The sequence below is a fragment of the Thalassophryne amazonica genome, chromosome 4, assembly GCF_902500255.1.
Source record: "Thalassophryne amazonica chromosome 4, fThaAma1.1, whole genome shotgun sequence".
In the NCBI taxonomy this organism is placed as follows: Eukaryota; Metazoa; Chordata; class Actinopteri; order Batrachoidiformes; family Batrachoididae; genus Thalassophryne; species Thalassophryne amazonica.
This window is the reverse complement of record NC_047106.1, coordinates 140,190,821-140,202,977: the sequence shown is the minus strand read 5'-3', so window position 1 is coordinate 140,202,977 and position 12,157 is coordinate 140,190,821. Positions and strand designations below refer to the sequence as shown.

Sequence of the window (12,157 nt, the reverse complement as noted above, 5' to 3'; positions counted from 1 at the left end):
ATGTCTGCAAAATCGCTCTTTTGTGCGCTATTGTGCATTATTCACTGCAAAACTAGTCTTTTGCGCTCTCACGTTTGGTGTAAATGCTCATCAGTGCGCACACACAATAGAGCTCATCTGATCCATTAACAAGGTATTAAATCTATCATAGACATACTTTTACAGCTAGGAATGAACATGCAACTGTTTTACCAAGCTAGAAAAATATTAAAAATAGTCACCTTTAAGCTGTTCTACCTCGTGGAGCAGGAGAGAGTGGAAAAAAGTGTCCAGATGAAACGGTCTTCTGTGATTCCACAAGCAATTAGAGGCGTTTTCAACATCCAAGGTTTGACAGAAAATGGTTAATCTGCTGCAAAATAATTATTTATATACAGCGTCCGACGCACAGAGCAGGTGGAATTGTGTGGCGAGAGGGCTGAGCTTCTCCAAAAATAGCCTCTCAGGTCCCGCGTAGCTGCCAGGGGCTCGGATAATGGGCTTTTAGCAGCCTCGTAAGCACCACAAACATGCCTCTATAATCCTCGTTAGTCGTCGTAGTAACTCGTACACAAACTGCCCCACGCTGTTGTAACAAAATTTTGGAACATCTTGAAATTAGTGCCACGCTCAGAGATGAGCCTCATTAACTCCAGATAATGCCTCTAAGAGCCTCTCAGAGCCACTATTCTCCCACAACAGTTGAATAAATCCTCTTGTAGCAAAAAACAAACAAACAAAAAAAACATGTTGCGTGGCTCATTATTTATCCTTCATTATTTGGTGGGACCAGGGCTTTTACAGAAAGCTGTCCTCGTGCGGCTCTGTGCCTCTGTATGCATATCTGTCATTGTGAGTGTAAGCCACAAAAACACAGATCGCACACGTACGGACCTTTACGGTGTAGATATGTTCTAAAACACTCACAGCAGAGCCATTCGCTGATGCTAGCGTTAGCCGTCAGCATCACCGTGTGTCATGGTAGCGACTTCTACAAGATGTGCTCACCTGTATCACGTCGTCAGTGACATTCCGAATACAAACTTAACACTTGACATTAATTATTCTAAGTCAATACAATACAGAACGTGAAACAATAAAATGACAAAAGTTTAAGTGTGAATAAACAGAATTTCTTTCTATTTTTGAGAACAAAATTTTCTTTTTTTAATCTCTTTTTAAAGGCAATCTGGGATGAAGAGTGAAAATATTTGTGCTCTGGCTCTTGGGTTTTGATGATGTCTCAGTACCTGTTGGCGAGGGTGTCGACGCGCTCGCGGATGCGCTCAGAGTAGATGTTGCTCTGGCTGATCAGACTCTCTCCAGCTTCTATCACGGCTTTGATCCTGTGTAGGTTCAGCTCCATGGTCGTAGTGAAATCCTTGTGTTTCTTGATGGCCGCTTCCACAGTTTCTACGGTGGCAGGCAGTTCCACGTGAGCAAGGGCCGACTCCTGCACCGCAAACGTGAAAAACACCACATTGAGTTCTCATGAAGACGTCCCACTCTCAAAAATAACGTCAGCGAAACCACAACAAAGAACGCAAATCAAAACTTAGATTTTCACTAACAAACCACATAATCACCATTTCTGTCCACATAAAAGGACTAGAACTAGTACTAGCATTCATTGGGGCACATACCCCCAAACACCAACAATCAAATGTTGACCTCCCTCTGGATTTGTACCAAACTCCATTTTTGGATTCATTTATCCCACATGAATGACTTATTTTGAACAGTTACGTAAATTAACTTCCGCATTCATCATAAAACCAGCAGCAACATCTCATTTTTCAATGTCAGAGATTTTTTTTCAATTTCAATTTATTTTCATTCATCATATAGCGCCAAATCACAAAAAAAGTTGCCTCGGCGCTTCACGCAAGTGAGGTCTAACCTTACCAACTGCTAGAGCAAGCTCACAGGAGACAGAGGTAAAAACTCCCTCTGATGATACTGAGAAAGAAACCTTAAGCAGACCAGACTCAAAGGGGTGCTTAGGCCATGCTATTGACACAATAAACAATACAGGAAATTATACGGGAAATTTTTGATTTCGGGAGTCCATGATGGTGCACAAGACAGGAGGCCCACGGCTTAATCTGAGGGGGAGCAAGCCGGAGCGCGCTCCGGAACCTCTGACGTTGGCTCCGCCAGCTATTTATACTGGATCCGTGATCCGCCACCTCTCTTGACTAACAAAATATTAAAAAAAAAAAAATCACCGCAATTGCTCTCACTGCCAATCACACCGCCGCCCTCCTGTCTGCTGTGCGGAATTGCGCCAAATCTGGCAACAGGTCCAGAGCCTATGCTCGCTGTTTTGATCCGGATGTTGACCGTAGCCGCAGAGCTCCGTGGCCACCGAGAGAGGACTTAGATTCTTTGCGGGTCCCGCATCCATACCTCCGGAGGCAGTGAGTGAAGGGAGAGCCACGCATTGTGTTCTGCGTGTGTCTGTTTATAATCATCTCGCACAGAAGAAAAAAGAGAGTGTTTACACAGGAGAGAAAAGTGAGAAAATGTTAATGCCTGTTTGAGAAAAGTGTGTAGTGAGGGGTTTTACAGCCTTAAAACATCTATAATAAGTGTAAAAAATAGCGCTACTTCGCGGATTTCCACCGCGTTCACAACGCGGGGGTCGCGTGGCGACGGACGTGCCTCCTTCGCCCGGTGTGTCGCTCTGCTTGGGTGGACTTTCGCTGCGAAAATTCACCCCGGTGCGTCATCAAATAGGAGGAGCTTCCATTCCGCTCGGCGTCAAGTCATCATGATGGACCTTGATCACACGGAGCGAGTTGTTGTGAAAAGCTCCCAATACAGAGAGGATCATTATTTGCTGCAGGAGCTGTGTCTGGGTGACGGCTGCTTTCAGCGGTCCTTCCGCCTCTGTGGGACCCAGTTTGAGGACCAACTGTCCCGTTCACGCGCGCATATGTAAACAATAAAAAAAATAAAAAAAAGACACTCCGCTGCTTGCTGCTCCTCGCTCTTTCCCAAAAAAACTCTGTCATAATTGTCTTTAGAAACCAGTCACCATTTGCTTTATTATACATCTGTGTAGTTAATAAGTAAAATAATCTCCATGGATGATTCCCTCGCATGCGCACGTAAAAAAAAGAAAAAAGAAAAAGAAACTCCGCTCCCCCTGCTGTGGGGCTGCTGCTCGCTCCAAAAACTCTGTCATGATTGTGAAATAAAGGACAAAAGAGACATAAGTCCTGCTCACAGGTTGCTACCAGAGACAGGACATGTTCACATCTTCAGTCAAACTCCAGACATCTCCACGTCACTACATATTCAGTCCCTGATTGGTCATCGCAGCGCGACGAGATGAAAAAGTTCAGATTTTTCAACTTTGGGAGGAGGGCAACACGGCATGACGCGACGCAATATCGCGCTACAAACGCGCAAAACGCTCAAAATCGCTTCACTCGTGTCGCGCTGCACGGTTTGGCGCCTTAGGGATTACATGGCAACCTGTGGCTGCAGTCACTCGCGTCGTGCCGGTGTGAACACGGAGAACGTAACTCCCGCGATAAACGAGGGACCACTGAGGAATTTGTACTCTATCCGGATTTGGTGTGACTAGTGTTAAGCCTACAATACATGCCCAGTTTATTTTCGGTGTGGCGCACAGCGTTGTTCGCAAGCCCCCCCTCCCCCACCCCTTTTTTTCTTCTGCACCGTAGCCACCCATCCTCTGCGCTCCAGGACCTCCCACTTTACAAATTAAGCACTGAGGAGGCCTACATAAGAAAAACACCCACTCCCATCTCTGGATGGAGCCACACCTCAAACAGAGAGAAAAAAAACGGAATCAGGCATCGGAAAGACATCAAATACAGTAAAATTTATCAGCATTTAGCAACAAGAAAAATAGAACAAATATTAAGGTGATCGCCGGCCACTAGCCCTAAGCTTCACTAAAAGACCCAGACTTTAGATAAAGTTGAGGCTGCGACCTGAATTTAAAAGGGTAAAGAGCATAGTAACATACTATGCCAGTATGCTGGCCATATGAAAGGGAAAATAAGTGCATCTTAAGTCTGGACTTAAAAGTCTCTACAGAATTGACGCAAGAAGATCATTCCACAGAACAGAGGCACGATAAGAGAAAGCTCTATGACCTGCAGACTTTTTCTTCACCCTAGGGACACAAAGTAGTCCTGTACCCTGAGAACACTAATCCCGGATCGGTACGTAGGGTTTAATTAGGTCAGCGATGTCGGAAGGTGCTAGTCCATGAATAATTTTATAGGCAAGTAGCAGAACCTTATAATCTGATCTCACAGGAACAGGAAGCCAGTAAAGAGATGCCAAAATGGGTGTAATGTGGTCAAACATTTTGTTTCCTTTCAAAAGTCTGGCAGCAGCATTTTGAATCAATTGGAGACCCCTAATGCTAGAATGAGGCAAACCAGAAAATACAACACTGCAGTAGTCCAATCTAGAAGAAACAAAGGCATAAATCAGGGTCTCAGTATCAGCCATATACAGGATGGAACAAATCTTTGCTATATTTCACAGGTGGAAGAAAATGTAGGGCTCAAAAATTACCCCAAGGTTCCTCACTTTGTCAGTGTGATGTATGACACACGAGCCCAGGCTAAGCGTTAGCTGGTCAAATTCAATCAATCAATCAATCAATTAATTTTTTTTTTTATATAGCGCCAAATCACAACAAACAGTTGCCCCAAGGCACTTTATATTGTAAGGCAAGGCCATACAATAATTATGTAAAACCCCAACGGTCAAAATTGATGTCAATGTTTCACTGGACCAAGTACCATCATTTCAGTCTTGACAGGGTTTAAAAGTAAGAAATTGCTAGACATCCAGTTTTTCACTGATGTAAGACAATCTTCGAAGAATTTTATGTGGATGAGATTACCAGCAGTTATTGGCGTGTATAACCGAGTATCATCAGCATAGCAGTGAAAGGTAATTCCAAAACGCCGCAATATGTGCCCAAAGGGTGCTATATAAACGAAGAAAACAGGGGGCCTAAGACAGTCCCCTGTGGAATCCCAAATTTCATGCCATGAAGGTTAGAGGTAGTGTTACTGTACAAAACACAATGACATTGACTGATCAGGTATGATGTCAACCATGCAAGGACACTCCCTGAAATCCCAAAATGATTCTCCAGCCTAGCATGTAGTATGTATCAGTAGGTATATATCGCGATATAAACCTAGCGTACCTAAGTGTAATGTAAGTGTAAAAATTATAATATGTTTCTGAATGGGTCCCTTAGCAAAGGTAAATTGATCAAAATAAATAAATAACAATGACAACAAAAAATCAAAACAGATATAATGTAATTTTGAAAACATTTATTGTGCAGATCTCAAAACTACTGATACAATTTGCTGGAAGGTACAACTAAGATGCAAAGTCTAGATTTGATGTTTTGGTGAAAGAGTTACATAAATTTATTGTGAGTGGCTGAAGTTTCATCTCTTGAACACTAGATGGCACACCCGCTCTGAATACATGAAGCGTTTTCAGGACGGTCACTTCCTCATTTACAAAACTCAACACGAAACCACCAAAACATTTTATAAAAATACTTAATTTACTCATATTTGAAGACAGTCTGTGTAAATTGATGCTACCTGGCTGATTTTGTCTTTCTGCTCCAGTTAAAAAAAAATTGCATTATTAAATGTGCAGCTTTCTCAAATGTTTGATTCAGGTCACGACAGAGCCTCCGCCTTCAGCCAGTGCGTCGGCTGAATAAACGGTTTTGCAAATATCAGTGACAGAACAGGCATCTCACAAACTTACATGAACAGCAGTAAGAGTCAGATACCTCATCTCAGAACACTCCTCTCCGCCGCAACAAGCTAGTTCACACACACAGCTGCTTGATAGAGGAGTTTTCCTGGATCGAAAAACTCTGTGGCCATTATCGCGATTAGTCAGTGGAGTCCAAATCTCTACCGTCGGCCAAAATTATATAGTGTACCGGATAAACTGCCTTTGAGAGCAGACACGAAATATTTGATATTGCTGGAATAGTCAGCGGGCCATCCTCAATTTCAACATCATCCAATGTAGTAATGGGTATTAAGTTTGCAAAGCATATCCCTCTATTTTTATGGACACATCTATGGAAACAGGCCACAGTCTCAACTGGATGAATTTCCCTCCCTGCCACATAAACTGCACTATCATCATAGTGGAATTCTACACTAATTTCACTGCTAAGCTAATGGATTCCACATCCACATTTGTCAAAACCTTGCAGGGTCTCTAATCACCTGCTCCGGGGCCTGCTGTAAAGTCCTAATGATACCCTCCCTGTAGAGCTCTATCTATGTTTGCAGACAAGATGGCGGTGCCTTCCCCAGTAGGGTGAAGGCCGTCTGGCATCAGCAAGCCATGGCGTCCCCAAAATAAAGGCCAGTTATCAATAAAACTAAAGCCTTGCTGTTTACAAAACTGCGCCAGCCACCTGTTTAACAATGTCAGCCTGCTAAATGCCTCATCATTACCCCCGGAGGGGAGGGGACCAAAGATGCCAACACATCTTTCTGGCAAGGTCACAAGTCCTCTCTATGTCCATTTTTGTGACTTCATCCTGACATCTTTGGCGCAGACATGAATAACTATGTGGCTGTATCTCGTGTCATGTTCCTTTGTCTGTCTGTTCCTTTGTCTGTCTACCCTTCTGCAGCTCAGCACCCTGAGATGAGAGGCAATGTCCGGCGCTCTGGCCCCAGGAATACAATTTACATACACAGCCGGCATCTGTATCTTGACTTTGCGGGTGATAGAATCCCCTATCACTAAAGTCCGACGTTATTAGACTGGTAGAAACAGTAATAAAAGAAATGATTTTAAAAAAAAAGTGTAGCTGCACTAGTGCTAGTGAAATGCTAACCACTCTGAAGATTCACAACAGGAGAAATTTAGTTAAATAAGATTCACAATAGATGCACTTTTAAAAAACTAAAAGAAATGTTAAACAGAAATAGAAGAAACGAATACAACCTTGTTGTAACTACAAGGCCGTCAATTCAGCACACAGTCCGTTAATTCATTAAATGTCGTCTGTGTTTTATCTCAAATGTGGGGGTTCTGTGTGTGAACACTGGTTCACTCACAAAATGCTGGTATGGAGCTCCAACAGGTTTAAAACAGTTTAAAAATGTTTGATTCATGATGTTTTTCATCCAGATTTTAATGTTCAATAGACAGATGTAATAATTAAATTGGCTCAGATACAGTAAGCTCATTATTAAAGGGGTCATATTGTGCCAAATCGCTTCTTAATCATTCTTTTTTACTTTCATGTGTTTGAAATTGAAAGCTGTCCGGGCTTTCAAATCTCACAAAGGTGACAAAATGTAGTTTTTACAGAAATCCAAACATTATAACATCAGTTTATTTTGTAACATGTTCCAAAATGACAGCTCATTTCATTGAGGAGAACATATTTATCTGGGGGTGAAATTCCCTCATGAATATTGTCTTTTCTTTCAGTCACCATCGTGCAGGAGGAAGCGTGTGTGTGTATGTGTGAGGTTTTGAGATGACCTTTGACCCGACCCACTCGTGTGATGCACGTTCCCGAGGTGTGCACACTAACATCCGTAAGATGTAGGGATGGGTATTAAGATTTTATCGATATCGATGCCATTATCGATTCTGCTTATCAATCCGATTCCTTATCGATTCCCTTATCGATACCTCTTGTGAATTTTGTACTCAAAGTAGGCTTTACAGGTTTTCTTTTTTTTTTGACACTTAGTTTTTATTGAATTTTTCACTTAATTATACACACTCCACAAAACAATATAACAATATAACAGTCGGCTACTGTTCAAATTCAGTCCTATAATAAGCATTAAAAGTAAACAGGTATAAACATGATCATATTCAAAACAATTTTAAGAGCAGCAATGAATTTAATATTCAGAGGGAACTTGAGACCAGCCACACATCAGTTTCCTGTAAATTTAGTCCATTTCCCACCTTGTTACATAAAGATCAGGCTGCAGTCTGAGCATAAATGTTAATCTCTCCATCTTGTGAGATTCTTCAACTCTTTTCAGCCAGTCCTCCAACTTTGGTGGGTCTGGCAGAAGCCATTTTTGGGTAATTGTTTTTTTGGCTGCAGCACCAAAAATTTTAAATAAGTATCTATCATTTATTGTCATTTCCTCAGGGAGATCTCCTAGCAATAATGTCAAAATGGGTTGCTGCAATTCTAAACCCAAAATCCGTTCTATTTCCACTATAACACCACTCCAAAATCCAGTAATTTTTGGACAGGACAAGAAAATGTGAGTGTGGTTGGCCTCTTTGTCCCTGCAACCTCTCCAACACTTAACAGCACCCAAGTTTCTCCCTTGTTGTTGTTGTTTTGGAGTTATGAAAAATCGGACCAAACTTTTCCAACAAAACTCTCTCCAGTAAGTTGAGGAAGAAGTTGACATTGCAGATTCACACATATTGTCCCATTGTTCATCTGAAATATCCATATTTAGTTCTTTCTCCCATCTTTTTTTAATATAATCTGTTGATTTGCAGTTGCCATTCAACAAGCCTTGATAGAGTTTAGAAATGATCGATTTACATTGATTATGGTAAGCTTGTATGACCAGATGAATTATCCCTTCACTACTTTTGAAAATATATATTGACGTAATTGTAAATACCTAAAAAAAAAATCTCTGTTTTCTATATTAAATTTCTGCTGCAGGTTTTGGAAACTCGGCATGGCATTCTTATTTAATAGTTTACAATATGCAGTTATACCTTTATATGACCAGTTTTTAAAAGCTGAATCCATCTGATTAGGTTTGAACTCTGAGTCAAATGCAGCCCATCTTAAAACTCTTATCTGGTCGCTCATATTTCGTTTTTTCACCACCCCAAACCAAGTCAATAGTGTAAAGGAAACCAGCGGATTTAACTCCTTTTGACATGCCTCTGTTAGTTTCTGATCACCAATCAAAGCTTGTACTGGAATATTTCCACATTTTCTTTCTATTTCCTTCCATCTAGCCTCACAAGCATCATCACACCACTGTATAACTGTTTTAAGTTGAGCCGCAAGATAGTAGTCATATAGACTTGGGAGGGAAAATCCTCCTCTTTCTTTTTTGATCATCAGTGTACTGTATTTAACTCTAGGTTTTTGTCCTTTCAAAACAAATCGGGATATTTGTTTGTCCCATTCATGAAACTGAGTGAGGAATTTTAACAGGCAATGACATAAATAAGTATAATAACCTAGGCATCACTGACATCTTTATCACCTCAATTCTTGCACTAAAATCAAATATATATGTTGCCCATTGTGTGAACTCTTCTTTAATCCTCCTATTTACATTGTCAAAGTTTTTCCTATACAAGTCACCTGGGTTGTGGGTGAGCCACACCCCCAAATATCTAACTGCTTTCTTAGACCAGTCTATGGTGATTTTATTTTTAATCTCTTTTGAAGGGGAATAATTAAAAGTCATAATTTGGGTTTTACCTATATTTAATTTATATCCTGAGTAAGTACCAAATATGTGTAATAAGTCTAGAAGGGCCCGAATGGATTGTTCTGGATTACAGAGGTATAAAAGAACATCATCAGCGTATAACGCTATTTTGTGTTCTCTTGAATTTATTTCTATGCCTTGGATATTATTATTTCCTCTTACAGCCTGGGCTAGTGGCTCTATGTATAGGGCGAATAAACTAGGGGATAATGGACAGCCCCGACGGGTAGATCTCTCCAGATTTATTCGGTCTGTTAAACGTCCATTTATCTTAATTCTTGCTGTAGGTGCTGAGTATAGTGTCCTAATACTATTAATCGAACTTTCAGAAAAACCAAATCGTTTCAAGAGTAAGAATAAATATTCCCAGCTAACACAATCAAAGGCTTTTTCAGCATCTAAACTAACCAGTACTGCTTTCTCCTTTTTTGCCTGAATATTGTGAATTATATGAAGAGAACGTCTTATGTTATCTTGAGTTTGTCGGCCACTGACAAAACTGGTCTGATCCTCCTCAATCAAGTCTGGGACAAATGAGTTCAGTCTACTGGATATTATAGATGCATTTAATTTGTAATCTTGATTTAGAATTGATATTGGCCTATACGAGCTGCACAGTATTTTATCCTTACCTTCCTTTGGTATAACTGTTATAATCGCCTCTGTCCATGATGGTGGTGTGGTCATTTTCACTAGCGTCCAATTCAGTGATTTTAATAATACCGGTAATAATTCTTCTTCAAACGTTTTATACCACTTGGCTGGCAGGCCGTCTGTACCTGGTGTTTTATTGTTTTTTAGTTTTCTTATCATCTTCACTTCCTTCATATCTATTGGTTTAGTTAAACTTTCATTCTGAGTTTCTCCAATTGATGGTAAATCTAATGAATTTAAAAATATTTTAACATCTTCTAGATTACTTTGTTCAGGTTGTGTATATAATATCTTATAATATGTTTGAAATGCTTTATCGATTCCTTCTAAATTGTTTTCTAGTTTCCCTGTTTTGGGGTCAACTATTGCGCATACTGATTGCTGCATTTGCTTTTTACGAATTTTCCTAGCAAGTAATTTTATTGCCTTTGGTCCTGTTTCGTAATATGTCTGTTTAAAAAAATTTATATTTCTTTTCTTCCTCTTCTTTATGAATATCTAAAATTTTTGTCCTTACCTGTCGAATTAATTCAAGGGTCTGACAAGATTGATTCCTAATATGTTCACTTTCCAAGCTTTTTAATGTATTTTCCAGATCATTAAGTTGTTTTTCTTTTGCTCTCTTAATAGCTGTACTCAGTGATATAAATTTCCCTCTTATAACAGCTTTTAAAGTGTCCCATAAAATATTAGGATTGACTTGTTCATTGTCATTTAATTGCAAAAAGTTTTCTATTTCTGCTTTAACCTCTTTTATAACGTTTTTATTATTTAATAAACTTGTATTTAGTCTCCATATTGTCTTTTTAGGTCTTTTATCCAAATGAAGCGTTAAATAGATTGGTGAATGGTCTGATATATCCCTAGTACCTATATCACAGCTTTCTATTCTATGTCTATCATTCCTGAATACCAGGAAGAGAGCTATCCGTGAGTATACTGCGTGAGGGGGGGAAAGTAGGTAAAATCTTTTTCCGTTGGATGTATCTCCCGCCATACATCCAGTAAATGTAGGTCATCCAGGCTCTTCCTTAACAATTTACTTTGTGGTGTGACTATCCTCTTATTATTAGATGTATCATTTTTATTCAATATTGTATTAAAGTCACCTGCGCATATTAATATACCCTGTGACTCTGAAGATATTATTTCTAGAATTTTTTCCAAAAAATGCCGATCATAGTGTGGTGGAAAATAAACGGAAAGGAGAGTAGTCAGTTTACCCTCTATTTTCCCCTGAACCAATATATACCTGCCTTCACTGTCCCGTTTTTGTTTAATAAATTCAAAATGTAGGGAATTACGTATTAGCACCGCAACCCCTCTTTTGTGACCTGATTTAAAAGAACTGTAATAAGTATTTCTAAATCCAAATTTTTTTAATTTCTCGTGTTCTGTTTGGGACAAATGAGTCTCCTGGAGAAACATAATTTGAATTTTCTCCCTTTTTATTTTGGACATTACTCTACTCCTCTTAACAGGGTTGTTCATGCCGTTTATGTTCCATGCAGCCGCTCTAAAATTATTATTAGTCATACCAGTATGCCTGTTTACCTACGCCGACATCACAATAAGAACAAGAACCATTAGAACATAGAACAAATAAAAGTAAAAAAAAGACTTCCAACCTTAGGGCTTCGTTCTGCCCTATCCACCCACTACGTCCTTTCCAACCTTGTAGGAGGAACAGTCCTATCCAAGATAGGGACTCCTTCTCCACCTGAAGCAAAGTTCCTTCTCCTTTGAGCATAACAAACAATTGTCCATTAGTCCTAATCACCATTAATGTGTTTAACTGACAGGGAGTCAAAAAGAATAAACCTCAAATTAATAAAAAATAATAATAATAATAACCAATATATATATGTGTATCTTGTATTTTTCAGTCATGGCACACGTCGCCAGTTCTGTCTTCAATTATTGAACATGTGAACGCAATAGAACATGCGGTTAGTATGTCACATTGTCCTTATCTTAAATACAAAAGAGATGCATAAGTAAAAGCGGCTTATGTA

At 39.7% G+C, this 12,157-nt stretch overlaps 1 protein-coding gene across 1 annotated transcript in view; it reads right to left on the bottom strand.

Annotated features, from left to right (window-relative positions):
• Positions 1-12,157, bottom strand: part of LOC117509055 (spectrin beta chain, non-erythrocytic 4-like) — a 301,034-nt gene that overhangs the window by 185,563 nt on the left and 103,314 nt on the right. The window contains 1 exon segment of the mRNA XM_034168865.1: positions 1,230-1,432. Within this exon segment, the coding sequence (XP_034024756.1) occupies positions 1,230-1,432 (203 nt within the window).